A 15,057-nucleotide genomic window follows, 5' to 3' on the forward strand; every position below is an offset into this window, starting at 1 on the left:
AAACTTCGTACAGTTGTGCCTTTTTTTCTCTTTTTAAATGAAGGAAAATAAATCCAAGCTGCAACAAAGTAATTCTTCTCTAGCTTCACGTTTCTCTCTATTTAGTGACATAGAAAAATAGTTAACAATAGCGTTGGTGGCAGTAGAATTGAAGGAAGTTTGCATTTCTGTCTCTCTCCCACGATGAAAGTACCAGGTGTGTACGGTGGAATGTACCCATTGATCATGAATTAATCCACAGTAGTGATGGACTTGATTATAACTTGCTGCATGGATAAAGTAAAAAATATTGATTGTGCAGTCAAAGTAGAGACAATAGACTTGAGGAGCTATGTCCTCTGGAATTGAATGTAATTGGAATGAGGACTGTTAATTTGCATTGATGCAAAAATGCGTTAATTGGCTCTCTTGTTGGTGCCCTTTTCTGTCACTTAAAAGTATAAAGGAAATCATTTGGGAATATGCTATAAAAATTAGTTTCTCTTCTTTGTTTGTTCCTTACTCATACTGTTAGGTTAGGCTAACTTTGGGATAGCTTACTGAGCTTAACTAAAGAATGTAAATCATATCGAGAGTAACTGGGTCGATTTATTCTTAATCGAAGTTATTTATAAAAGATACATATGATAGTCCAATTCACAGTAAATTCAAGCATCATGGAAATTGAGAGTTTACATATAGGATATAGTTCTAGCAGGGAGAGTGGATTTTTCTTTCAGTCATCAAGTTACTGGAATAATTAAAAGCAAAAATACAAGAGAAAATGTGAGTTCACATTTTCAGAAAATTTAGCCTATTGAACCAGAATTCCAACAAAAAACTTGGGGAGGTACACACCCACTTTGGAAGCTAGCGAGGAAAGGAAAAAACCCACCAAAAATTAACCAAAAAAAAGCCCAGGAGATGTTTCTAGGTAATACTGATCAATTCTGATCTCTTGTGTCTGTTTGTGATATGGTTTTATTTCTTTATGTTCCTGCAATAGATAGCATTCCTGTACTCAGGATTAGTGTACTGGAACTGCTGCTTCTCTGATAGTCAAAACACTTTCTGTTTTAATTGTTTCAGCAAATTATTGACTTGCTGAAATGCAGCTCTAGGTCCTGTATATTTTCTTTGTGAGCATTTGTGATCTTCTAGTCTGAAGAAACTAACAGGTCTATTATTTTCCTCAGATTTTCCAAAGGAAACTTTTTATCTCTCCTCTTTCTTGCATTTCTTCATTATTGTGGACATCTGTTATTTATCGGCATTAAAAAAAGTTCACAATGGTCTGTTTGTCTCCAAGGCAACGGTTGTGCTCTCCTATTCTGTTCCAACTATGGAAGAGGCCTAATCCCTGAATGAAGAGGCATCATCCCTGATGATGCCATAATATGAGTGATATGATAATTAGTTTTAGTTATGCATAAATACATAATTACAGGCTAATCTTGATGTTTTATAGGCTTCTTTGAGAAATATCTTTATGGATTCCTGCAACTCAGCTCAGAATGAGAATGGATGAGCCATTAAATAATAAGGTGCAACTCTAAAAGGCTTGGAAAAAATAGAGAAGGTGGACCTTTTTTTTTTTTTTAAATTGAAATTGTGTATATTTTTACTTTTGGGAGCTGTGTTCTTCAGTAAAGCTGTTTACGTATTTTTGGTAAACAGAGTAGTGTCACTGTGAAACAAATGGTACACCTGGCTTGATAAGACTGAGGTTCTACTGGAGGGCTAGTGGTGTTTACCTGGCACAACTGTTTTTCAACACCTGCAACTCACTGAGGTGGCAGCCTGAGCCTTCCCGTCCTAAAGGCTCGGAAAGTGCAAAACACATGGCCATTCCTAGATAGGCATGTTTTCACAATACTCCTTAGTCTGCATATTATCTTAAAATCCAAAACTTATTAACTTGTTTAACAGGAATCTCCCTGGAGATTATTATCCTGTATTTGGGGAGGGAGATGAGGGGACAGAGGCATAAAAACAGTGTTTCAGACAACTGATGAGAAACACTCCTGAATTTTATTTTATTTTTTTTTAAGATGAAAGTCACTGTTTTCTGTTTCTTGACAGATGCTAGTAATGTAAAGCCATTGGATGGTGTGAAAATTCTTGATTTAACAAGGTTTGTGTTTTGTCTGTAATTTGGAACAGTGTGTCTAGATGCAAATATTCTTTTTGGAAAAACTAAGAAAACAATATTTCTTTAATATTACAGGGTGCTTGCAGGACCTTTTGCCACAATGAATTTGGGAGATCTAGGGGCTGAAGTTATCAAAGTGGAAAGACCGGGTAAGATTTCTATTTTAGATGTAATAAGAATGTGAGCTAGCTTAACAAATACTAGTTTATGTGTTTTAAGTAATATATGAATGACAATGCAACGTTGTCTATATAAATATTTACAAAAGTTTTCAATACTATGTTTATTTCTTGATGGTGTGCTTTTTGTGACAGTTTGTGAATGATATTGTGCTAAGTAATAGCTGTTTTCAAGTTTGAGGAATGTTTTTTTATCGTGGTACTCTTTCTGTCATGTTAAAGAACTGGTTATTAGTATGTTTGTTTTGCTTATACAAGTATGATCTATTTGCTTTAAGCTTAACATTGTGCTCCAGTAGGTGTGTTTTGGTCAGAAATAGTCTATGTCTATATTTAGAAATGAGATGAGAAGGTTGAAGTTGTAAGGTCAGGTGACTTTTTTTAGATGTTAATATTCAAAATGGTAGAGTCATCACTTACTAAGTGCCTTATTGCCTTGCTCAAAGCTGAATTGATTTTGTTTGAATTGTTTGGACTTTACTTCAATTTTAAATTGGGCTTGTGAATGCTTATGTGTATAATGGGGTGCTTTATGTAACATGATAAGAAGGTTAAAACAGGGTTTTAAGTGTAGAGTTTAGCATGCAAAATTTGAGGGCACACAAATCCTTCCAGCAATTAGTTACGTAATAGTTATGGAAAAGGTGGTTTGCCTATTTGAGAATTCAGAATCTTCATCTCAATTCCCTCTGAGCAAAAGTGTGGTAGATAATTAAAAATAGGAATACATCTGACTACTCAGCATTAGATTACTGATAAAATGACAGGCACTTTAATTTTCATTTTAGTGTTAAAGGAAGAAAGGTAATAGGAGCATTTAAAATAGATATGTTGTTTCTTGGCACTGCTTTTCTGTAATAATATACAGACTTAGTGGGCTTGGCAAGAATTTTGGCTGGTAGAATACAAGGTGACCTGGCATGCTATATCAACTGTCTCCTGAGAAAAAATTTAATATTCTACTACAGTTTCAGGTTGTTAATTAAACATTACCTTGTTGGAGAAATTTTTCTTCATAATCTTGCAAAGTAAACAACAGTTATTTTCAGCGTGAGGTAGTTGTATCTTTAAAGTCCGGGATCTGGTATTTCTGCATAGAGATGAAAGTTCCCTGAAAAGGGAAAATTCTGAATTTGAATGAAGATGCTGGTGCTGAAAGCTCAGATTAACAACCTTTGAGTTTGTGTTTTCAGATGCAGAAACTTCTGTAGCTCTTTCTGATTGGACTCTGGGTAATTTGTTTCTATTCTGTAAGGCAGGATTTCTGGAAGAGCTGGAGATGGGTCATTGCACTAGCTATAGGAAGTGCTTCTTTTTGTTTCTGCAGCATGAAGCTTAATCAGTTGTCTGTCAGTGGTATCTTGAAGTTGCGTCTGGAGTGTTTCAGGAATAGCTTATTGACCACGTGCACTGTGAATTGGTCCAGCAAGAGCTTCTACTAAATTCTTCCACATTGCCTAAAAGAATGGCATTGGAACTCTACTTAAGTTAAAACAAACAAACCACCAAAAGAAACCCAACTCCTCTTTCCCTGCCACCCCCCATCCCCCAAAGAACCCCCCCAAAAAACCCCAAACAACCAAAATATCAACCCGCAAATAAGAAAGCAACCAAAAAACCTGCAAATACACTGGTGCTGTGTGGCTGTATTAGTATTTTAAAGACTAAATGTAATCCCAGCACTAGCAAACACTTTGTTCGCTTTGCTTAGTTACATCTGTTTTAGGTGGTTTTTGATATAAATCAGTGAAAATATATATTTTAAACTAATATTTGTCCTGCCTGCTAGATGAAGCTTAGATGATTTCGATGGGATGTTGGAGGAAAGCTTTTTATTCTTTTTATTTGTTGGCAATGTGATATTGGAAAATTATAAACCTGTGATGGTATTTCTTTCAGGAGCTGGCGATGATACAAGAGCCTGGGGCCCACCTTTTGCTGGGACAGAAAGTGTTTACTTTCTCAGTGTCAATAGAAATAAAAAGGTAAATGGAGGGTGGAATTGAACATTAGCCTAAGTTTTCTGTGACTACAACTGAATATATAAAACTTCTTAGTTGGATTCTCAATGTATATATAATGGAGCAATAGTTACATTGGCCTTCCGTTATGATGAATAAATTTGAGAATAACCGAGAGTGCTTTTGAACAAAAGAGCCTGCAAATCTCTGGTATGGTGCTGTGGACAGCTGAGGCAAATTCAAAAAGCAAAAGTACTCCTTCCAGTCTTCAGTTGCTGGTGCAACTTGACTGAAAATGAAACCTGCTGACAATAAAGGTTATTTTAATTAAACAATCCTTTTTTTCAGGTGCATCAGGTCAGCTGACATGCATCAGCTGGCACCTGGAGCTGAAGGAGTGCTGGCATTATACCACAGTGAGGTTGGCTAAAGTTAGCTTGTGAAACTTCGGAATTAAAATGAAGTTTCATGATATACCTGAATTGGTTAATGGCTTGTTGCCATTGAAACAAATGTTTCTGGTGTCCCCATGTGTATTTGCAGTAGTAAGTCTTGTGCAGATATACGGTGAAGAGACTGCATATGGTGCAGCTCCCAGCTGCACATCTGTCAGACTTGTTTCAGACCTTGTCTGATCCATTGGTGAGACAGTTCAGCTTGCTCTACTGAGAGAGTTTTTTTTTTTTCAGAAGGAAGTGGGGGGTATATGTTATAATTTACTTATCCAAATTAACTGCAGTGTGAATTTGACTGTTGGTTATGTGTAGAAGAGGCTTATGGTCACCAGAAGGGTTTTCACATAAATTACTATTGTATTTTTTTTAATCCCCAGAGTATAGCTATCAACATGAAGGATTCAAAAGGAGCAAAGCTAATCAGAGAGGTAGGTTTTGATAGCGTGCGAAGTGTGCCTATTTTGTATTGTTGTTATCCTGAGTAATAAAGATTAAACTCTGCATTTCAAGTATTAATTTGAAGTCTGATAATTAAAAAATGTATGTACACAGTTGATTTGGTAAATTGCAGTATATAGCCTCTGTGCTTTTGGACTCAATGTTCAGTGTAACTTCTAATGATTTTAGATATAAAATTTGCACAAAAATGTCATCAAAGTCATCAAATGAAATATTGTCAGGAAATGGTCTAATAGCCTATTGCTTTCCTCTTACTGCTGCTGTATTTGATCTTGCTGTAGTACTTCATTAGAAGAATTAAAGATGGACTGATCTTATGATGTCAGCGAGCAGTTGAGAAAGAGGAGATACTGTATTTGAAGTTTTTTGAATGTTACAGTGTATTCATGACTTCAGTAGCTCTATCTCTTTCTGAGAAATATTGTCCTGTAGGTCAAACTTAGTATTTGTTTCTTTTTCAGTGTTTGACTTTAGAGTCTTTTAAAGGTGATCCATTTTTTTCTATTTAAAAATTAATAAAAGCATCCTATTTCCCATTCTGTGATAGTTGTGCTTTGTCATCCCTTTATTATTTGTTGAGAAATATAAGATCTGCTACTTGCTAGTGCTGGGTTTTAAGCCCTGCAGTACTAACAGCTGGCTTCTGTTACTGTTTGTTTCAGTGTCAGTTCCAATCACTTTTTCACAGTGAGACTGTATGTGTCATGCAATAAGTGGAATTTGTCTGGTAGTATTTTCTCTTGGGAATATTGCATGAAATGGAAATAGATAGTTTTCTGATACTTGTGACTTTTTAGCTATGTAAAAGGTACTTCATATGGAAATCTTTGGAATTTATAAGTCAAGGATTCCGGAATGCCTTTTCTTTTTGCAGAACAGAACCATTTATTGTTGATTTCTTAAAAAGTTGTATGTTTATCTTCTAAAAAATTTGGAAACAGAAACTGTCATTAGGTATAATTTTTCATGGTATAACACAGACGTCTATTTGAAGTAGTCATATTCTAAGTAAGGGCTATAAAAATTGTTCCTCGGGCATAAGAAGACTAATTAGTTGCTTGACCTTTACAAATGGTGAAAGAAAAACTACTCTATGCAGTGTCCACTGATTACACATGTGTGGGCTGGAGGTGTTCAAAGAGTTAAAGGCAGCTGGGCCTATGAGTTAGGATGACCTGGAGATAAAACCAGTTTGTATCCTTTAATAAAGTTGCTTTAATCATCACTATAGATTTCTGTTCCTTAAATCAATGGCATCCCTATGTGATATAGCAACATCGTGAACTGGTTAGGCATTATTTGTCACTCTACTTGTGGAGTTGTCCATCATTCTGCTTGATTTAGAGTGATATATTTTGAAAGCACTTGGTGCAGAGGCCTTAACATTCTATTATGCATCTCAAATGGAACTTCTGTTTGGAGTTCTGTCAAAAAGTATGTGTAAAGGGAAAGTTGGCTATCAGGCTTTTGTTTCCTGTTGCCTCCTGCTATATCAGGACAGATGTGTATAGAATTGAAATTGTTCAGTATTATATTTGTTACTACAAAAAGTAGTGTTCATGTCTGTAAAGTAACTGATGACAAGCAGAAATTCAAGTTTGTGACACTGGTTCCTCATCCATAAATATGAATTTTGTCCAAGCCTAAACACTACAAAGAAATGTAACAACGTTATAATTTTTTTTTTTATTAAGAAAGATAGCATGGTTAGAATAGATTGTATTTCCCTCTCTCAGAAATTTTACATAGGTAGATGAAGGCAAATCTCAATCTGGAATCGTGTTAAAAACAGGACTGGTGAGTCTTCAGCTGTATGACACAGCACAGACTTGATAATTCAGTCAGTAATATCAAGCGAGCTGAAGAAATCTGTTAATCAGGAGTTCTTGCTGCCTTTCATCCTTTGGCACAGCACTACAAAAGATTTTTGCAAGGGTCTGTTGTTTCATATGTGATTAGGTGATTTCCACAAAATTATTCTTGGATCTTCTTTTCTGTTTCTTTATTCTGTGTCACTTGTAGCCCTGTTTTTCTTTCTAATGTGTTTTGGCTCACTGTTAACTGCCTTCCAAATATTTCTATGTCTTCCTGAATGAATATATTTTTTTTTTCTCTTCAGTGGTGGTATGTGCACCAGCCTCATACTTTGGCATCCTTTTGTAGTAATATGGCTCAGTATCTCTTTAGAACGTTATTCAAGAGTTATTGTCAGAAGCTCATTTTAAGAACCTTGAGGATACTTTTCTCCTGTGTATTTAACCTTAACTAATTAACTTATCTATTCATGAAGGACTTGGGGGAATTTAATTGGCTGGGAGCTGATGGCACTTCTTCTCTTCCACTACTTTTAGCTGATGAGTCAATGCATCTCATGCATGCTCTCTTACTTGATAAAGCAAACTATTAATGCAAATACACGTATATATGTACACACACAAAACATATGTGTGTATATATATATGTTTATATGTGTGCGTATGCACATTCTCCTCTGTGGAGTTCTTGTGAAAACCAAATCGCCCCCCCCACCAAAAACATGTCCAAACAATGAACCAAAAAAACCCCAACAAAAACCCAAAGAAAACTTCCCAAAGGTATGTATAGTTTACTTAAACAAGTTAGTAGCATTGTTACTTGTTATTCAATATACTTTGGCATGAGTGATGCCAGTTTTTATTTCCTGAGACATAGATGTTGAGCATATCAGTTCCTATCTGGAATAGATACTCAGGTCTGTGTTGTAGCGCTATGTTAAATGATGTTAAAATACAGGTGATATATTTAGAGGATTTGTAGGGCATAAAGTGTGACATTTCAGTTGACAATGGACTTAAAACTCTATTAAGACTGAAAATTCCTTTGTTTTAAGAACACACGGTTTGTTTGGATCAGAGTCTGAATCCATTTTCCACAATGGCAGAATTGTGGGTTCAGTGAGCATCAAAAGAAGTACCATACATAGAATGCTGCCTTTATGCATTAAAGTCTGTTTCCAAGTGCCATGAAAACTTTAGCTGTAGAGCTGATGCAGCACTTGTAGGATGTCTTGAAAATTCATTTCTCTGAGAGTATATACCCTGCTAAACTGGGCCCAAGTCATTGTATCCTCATCATTGTCATCCCATGTATGTTACCAAGTCCAGAGTTACTCATCATGTTACAGTACCGTGTGTCAGGCTTTCTTCCTCAGTGGCTTGTAGGAGATGATAGTTCTTCAATATGAGATGGACAACAACTTTCAAACCCTCTTAGCCCTTACAATCACTATAATTTGCAGACATCATAAAATCCTGCCGAAAGCAATATAGTTTTTAACCAGTTTTCTCTCTCGACTGAATTAGGCTAAGGCTGTAGCATTACCAGTTTAAAAAGTATTTACGTGTGAACTGTGATGAATTTAAATAGAAAGTAAAACCTCCTTTATTTTTCATAAAGGCATACAATTAAAACCTAGCAGCTTGTCCCAGTTGTATTTGCCTAATTAAGGATCTGTTTCTTATTTCATTATAGTCCTACAGGTCCTTGACATAGCCACTTTAAAAATACTTAATAACATATTTTAAAATGCACCTTTGCCATATGCCACATGTAGTTACTATAAATGTTATTAATGTCTTTTCTGTGCATCAAATTAAACCATTTATAAGTTGAGTGCTGCCTTGTCTAAATAAGAATCAGTTTCTTCAGAAGAAGACTTGGCCGCTTCTTTGGCCTTAAATTTGGTTGAACAGCTGACATGCTAAAACAAAAGTGCATGTGATTGTTGTTATGATGACACTAGTTTATAGAAGCTGGTCTAATTGTAATCAATGATTTGAAAATGAAAACCAATTAAAATTATTTCTAAGGTAGAAAAGAAATGAAGGATGAAGATACATTCTACCTACTTTTTCTCAAGGTAAGTGCAAGTATATAGGTGAAGATTGTTCTGTAAACTGTTGTCAAGCCATAGGAAATTGATGTGATAATATCACATCAATGTGTAATATCACAGTTTTGTCTAATCACTTTAGGATTTTGACAGTCTTCTTTCTAGATATGCGATGTCTCTAATATGTAGTTCGCAGAAATGCACAGTCTAACAGGCAAAAAAATATCTCTAGGCTTGTAAGTTTTCTCTTATTAGAAAGACTAGAGCCATTTTGATTATTGAGTTTTTAAAATTAAATTACATAATACATAGGAATGTATTGAACTTTTGGAAGCTAATTAACAAATCTTACTCATCCATTTCTTTTCTAAAGCTTGCAGCAGCATCTGATGTTTTTGTGGAAAACTACATCCCTGGGAAACTGGCTGAAATGGGTTTAGGTTATGAAGACATTAAAAATGTTGCTCCTCACATAGTGTACTGTTCAATAACAGGTATTTTTTTTTTCAATTATGTTCAATTATTTTCAATTGTGTTCATTATTTCCTTTATTCCAGTCAAAGTGTTAAAAAAGTCATGTGGTTACTTAGAATTATGTTACTTTGATGTCAGTTAAGATAAATTGAAAGATAGTGAGTTTGTTCAATTCAAAAGCAGGTGTAGAAAAACTGGGAGGCAGCAACCATGTCAACAGCTTACAAGTTGTTCAGTGATGTTACCATGCCACCCTTACGTATTCCTACTGATTTTGAAGGAGCTGGGATTGACTGGCCTCTGTGGATTTTGCTTTGAACTGGTTGAAAACTCAGATTTCTTTTTTTTTTTCCCCTCTCAGAAGTTCTGCTGAATCTGTTTACATATTGCAGGTTTTAAATCTGGTAATCTCAATGTTCTTTACTGCTCTGAAGTATCTCTCTCTTCAGAATTGTGCAGTTACATGTTCATGGTAGCCTTATGTGACTTTGCTACAATCTACTGCCTGGTAACTGAAATGGTAGAAGAGTTGTAGGTACTTTAAAAAGCTGGGAAGAATGAAAAGAAAACAGACATATGAATATCAGGAACTGCATACATCTAAAAATAATTTTAAGTCTGTAAAAACACTTAAAAACTTCAGCAAAAATCAACTTAAAAAAATCTTGATTAAGTACTAGAATTAAAATTCTAATATTACAATGAAATTAATGTAAAACAAGTTACAGATATATTTAGATGGTTTTTTAGATGGATTTAAAATCTTAGTTATGAACCTGTTATGCCTCTGAATTTCTGAAGAATAAATGGCTTTGGCTTTTTAGTTACTGGATATGGATGTAATTTAATCAAAATTCAAATAACTTTTTAGTCTCTTGCGATGTATTTATCATGTTTGTGTGGCAAATGTCTGAAGATGACAAGCAGTTATATGCAGGGCTTGCTGAGAATCTTTGAATACATGTTTACGTTGGTCAGTGGCTAGTTGCCACAATATCTTTCACATTTGTTTGTGCATATAATCACACAACTGGAATTTTTTTTAAGTTTTTTTTTTGTTGTTGTTTGGTTGGTTGGTTTTTTTTAGTTGTTGTACCCATAATGATGAAAAATGATAAAAATTACATCCAAGCGCCAGTCTATATGAGGTAGCTTGGCCTTTGATTCTGGCCAGGACAGGGTTAAATTTTGCAGGAGGAGGCATGACTATGACTATTCTATACCGCCTCAGGTTATATGCAGGGGATGGGGGAAGGGGTCCCTTCTGGTCGAGTAAGTGTGGTGGAGGGGAGGGGTCAGGTAGTGCTGGTTCCCTCTGTTATCGATATTGTAGCTGTTACTGTTTTCTTCTCTCATTGCTGTTTCCAGTAAATTGTTCTTATCTCAGCCCCCAGTCTGTACATTTTGTGCCTTCAGTTCTCTTCTCCATCCCGTTGCAGGGGAGAGGGAGGGAGGATGGGAGTGAGTGAGCAGCGTGTGGTTTGGAGTGTTTCGGTGGGAACCCTAAACTGGGGAATACTGTTCCTAAACCACAAAACCCTCTCATCATATGTTAGATGCTCCAATCTCTTAATCACTTTTGTGACTCTCTGCTAAACTTGCCTCAGTAAGTCCACATCTGCCTTGTACTGGGGAGCCCAGAGCCATGCACAGTACTACAGATGTGGCCTCACCAGCACTGAGAAGAGGGGAAGGATGTCCTCCCTTGATCTGCTCATGATATTCTTCTTAATGCATCACAAAATACTGTTGTTCTCCTCTGATGAAAGGATGCATACTTTCAGATGCTCCATTTAAGTGCTCCCTAACTTTCTCAACTGAGGGTAAGTCTTCCTTGATGCAGAATTTCCCTCTAGTCTCAGGGATCTAGGACACTTGAGAGCCATCTTTTTTGGTAAATCCTGAGGCAAAAAAAGCATTAAATACATCTGCCTTCTTCAAGTCCTTTGTCTGTTCTGTAGTAGGTCCATGTCTTCCCTAGTCTCCTTTCTGCTGCTGATTTGCTTGCAGAATCCTTTCTTGTTGCTTCTTATGTCTTCTGCCAAATTCAACTCCAGGTCAGCCTGGGCTTTTCTAACCATATACTTTTATGACCACACAGCACCTCTATACTTCTAAGTCACTTGCCCCTGTTTCCACCTCTTGCAAAACAAATTGAACAAAGATCATGTAATCTTGCTGTTTAGAGCTTTGTGTAATGCATAACTTTCAGTTATGTTATACATAATGGAAAACACATAAAGATTGAAAAATACATCAATAAAGATTATTTTTTATTTATTCATGGACTGTGATAACTTGAGGTTGAAGGTGTTTGGGAAGTAACAGCTAAGTGACGTTTGTCAGGGATCTGTAAAGCAACTTGGATCTTAAATTATGGTTGCTTAAATCTTGGACACCCAATAGGTGACAAGGCACACCTATTTTAGGATAATTCATCTTTTGGGAATAAAGGCACAAAGTCTAATGCCCTTAATGGATTTCTGATCTGACTTTTTTTTTTTTTAAGTCAAGGCAGGAGCTGACAAAACTTCAATCTAAGCATATTAAAAGACGCGACCAGACTAGGACCAGATGTATGTCTGTGACAGAGAGGGCATGATGGTTTTTCTTGGGACAGTCAGGTGGAAAACCTATCTAGGAAGAAAGAATTCCTGATTGATTTTTAAAAGCTCCGTGACCTAATTCTAGATATTACAATTCAATTAATAACTTTTTCGTGCCTTTTTTTTTTTTTTTCAAGGGAGATAGGAAGACGGGAATAGGTACTAGGCTCTGGAACTTGAGGGTCAGGCAAATAGTGAAGGTGAAGATCTATCTGGAGCAAGTCAATCAACCAGACACATTACAACTATGGCTGTTAAGAAATAAAGAAGGATAATTATTGTAGGTCCCTTCCTTCTGAGGGAAACTGAATACCCCGTATGCTGACCAGACCTATCCCACAGGGACATCGGCAGCCTCCCTGGGGCCTGGGTAAGGGATATTACTAGAAGATTCCCTGGACTGATTCGACCCACCCTACTTCTGGGTGTCCAGGTTTGCAGTGATGAGGTTGAGGAGAAAATCCTAGGACAGTGAAAAAGGCCTTCAGGGAACTGGGATGACTGGTTGAAGGGATAAGAGCACAGGTGGTGTTTTTTTCAATCCTTTCAGTAGCAGGGAAGAGTGCTGAAAGAAACAGGAGAACCAACCTGATCAACACATGGCTTAAAGACTGGTGCCATTGGTGCAGTTTTGGTTTTTTCAAACATGGAACAGTTTATACAGCACCAGGCCTGATGGAGACCAATGAGACTTGCCTCTGTAAGAGGGTGAAAAGTATTTTAGCCCATCAGTTGACAAGGATGATTGAGAGGGCTTTAAACTAGGTTTGAAGGGGAAAGGTGATTAGACCAGGGTCAGTAGAAATTAGCCTAGAGGAGGCATGCCAGAGTTGGGGATGAAATCAATAGCCCAACTGAAGTGAATCTACACCAATGCACACAGTGTGGGTGACAAACAGGAGAAGCTGGAGGTCATTCTGCAGCAGGAAGGCTATGACGCAGTTGCCTTCATGGAAACGCAGTGGGATGACTCACAAGACTGGAGTGCTACAATAGGTGGCTACAAGCACTTCAGAAGGGTCAAGTGAGGAGGAAGAGGCAGTGGGGTGGTTTTGTATATATATTAGGGAGTGTTTCAACTGTTTAGAGCTTAAGGATAGTGGTGATAAGGTTGAGTGTCTATGGGTAACAATCAGGGATGGCTAGCAAGACAAACATCGTGGTGAGAGTCTGTTATAGACCACCCAACCAGGATGAAGAGGCAGACGAACTATTCTGTAAGTGGCTGGCTGATGTTTCACAATCACTAGCCTTGTTCTTATGGGAGACTAACTTGCTGGATGTCTCTTGGAAACTCAGCACAGCAGAGGGGAGGCAGTCTAGGAGGTTCCTGGAGTGTGTGGAAGATAAATTCCTGATGCAGCTGGTAAGTGAGCTTAGCAGCGGTGGTGCCCCACTGGGCCTGCTGTTCACAAACAGAGAAGGGCAGGTGGGAGCTGTGGTGGTTGGAGGCTGTCTTGGGCACAGCAACCATGAAATGACAGTTTTCAATTCTTAGTGAAATAAGGAAGGGGGCCAGCAAAAACTCTGTCTTGGACTTCCAGAAGACATTTTATCCTGTCCAGGACAAAAGGACTGGTTTGGAGAGTCCTTTGGGAAACAGCCCTTAGTAACAAAGGGGCCCAGGAAGGCTGGACATACTTTAAGAAGGAAATCATAAAGACGTGGGAGCAGGCAGTCCCCATGTCTTTAAGCTGTTGGGAAAGAAGACTGGCCTGGTTGAACAGGGAGCTTTCACTGGAACTCAGGGAAAAAAAGAGAGTTTATCATCTTTGCAAGAAGAGGCAGGGAAATCAGGAAGAACACGAGTTGTTAGGTCATGTAGAAAGAAAATTAGAAAGGTGAAAGCTCAGCTAGAATTTAATCTGGCCACTGCTGTGAAAGATAATAAAAAATGTTTTTATAAGTACATTAACAACAAAAGGAGGAAAATCTCCAACTTTTACTGGATGTGAAGGGGAACCTTGTAACCAAGGCTGAGGAAAAGGCTCTGGTATTTAACGCCTTCTTTGCCTCAGTCCTTAACAGAAAGACCAGTTATCTACCTGAGCTGGTAGACAGGGACAGGGAGCAGAATCTATCCCCTGCAATCCAGCAGAAATTAGTTAAGTGACCTACTGTGCCACTTAGACACTCCTAGTCCATGCGTCTGGATGGGACTCGCCCTAGGATATTGAGGGAGCTGGCAGAATAGCTCAGCAAGACATTCTCCATCATTTGTCACCAGTCCTGGCAAACTGGGGAGGTTCCAGATGGCTGAAGGTTGGCCAGTGTGACGCCCATCCACAAGAAAGTCCAGAAGGAGGATCTAGGGAACTGACCTCGGTGCCCAGGAAAGTTATGGAACAGATTATCTTGAGTGTGATTGCACTGCATGTACAAGACAAACAGGAAACAGGCCTAGTTACCCTGGGTTTAGGAACAGCAGGTCCTGCTTGACCAACCTGATCTCCATTTATGATCAGGTGACCCACCTAGTGGATGAGAGAAAGGCAGTGGATGGACCTGGACTTCAGTAAAGCCTTTGATACTGTCTCCTGTGGCATTCTCATGGAGAAGCTGGCAGCCTGTGGCTTGGACGGGTGCATTCTTTACTGGGTTAAAAACTGGCTGAATGGCCAGGCCTTGAGAGTGGTGGTGAATGGTGCTAAATCCAGTTGGTGTGTGGCAACTAGTGGTGTCCCCTGGGGATCAGTATTGCGCCAGTCCTGTTTAATATCTTTACTGATAATTTGGACAAGGGGATTGAGGGCACCCTCACTAAGTTGGGCAGGGGTGTTGATTTGCTGGAGGGTCTGGAGAGGGTTCTGGTCTGGCTGGATTGATGGGCCGAGGCCAAGTATATGAGGTTCAATAAGGCCAAGTGCTGGGTTCTGTACTTAGGTCACAACAACCACATGCAGTGCTACAAACTGGAGGCA

General features: G+C 38.0%; 1 protein-coding gene across 3 annotated transcripts in view; it reads left to right on the top strand.

Annotated features, from left to right (window-relative positions):
• SUGCT (succinyl-CoA:glutarate-CoA transferase) overlaps positions 1 to 15,057 on the top strand; it is a 313,399-nt gene that overhangs the window by 791 nt on the left and 297,551 nt on the right. For 2 of the 3 annotated variants that reach the window (XM_064668271.1, XM_064668278.1), the window contains exons 2-6: positions 2,062 to 2,113; positions 2,207 to 2,280; positions 4,210 to 4,295; positions 5,104 to 5,154; positions 9,430 to 9,550. In XM_064668271.1, coding sequence (XP_064524341.1) covers positions 2,062 to 2,113; positions 2,207 to 2,280; positions 4,210 to 4,295; positions 5,104 to 5,154; positions 9,430 to 9,550 — 384 coding nt within the window. The remainder of the gene's footprint in view (positions 1 to 2,061; positions 2,114 to 2,206; positions 2,281 to 4,209; positions 4,296 to 5,103; positions 5,155 to 9,429; positions 9,551 to 15,057) is intronic. The other variant, XM_064668265.1, reaches the window with a different exon arrangement.

Source organism: Pseudopipra pipra, chromosome 1 (assembly GCF_036250125.1).
Source record: "Pseudopipra pipra isolate bDixPip1 chromosome 1, bDixPip1.hap1, whole genome shotgun sequence".
In the NCBI taxonomy this organism is placed as follows: Eukaryota; Metazoa; Chordata; class Aves; order Passeriformes; family Pipridae; genus Pseudopipra; species Pseudopipra pipra.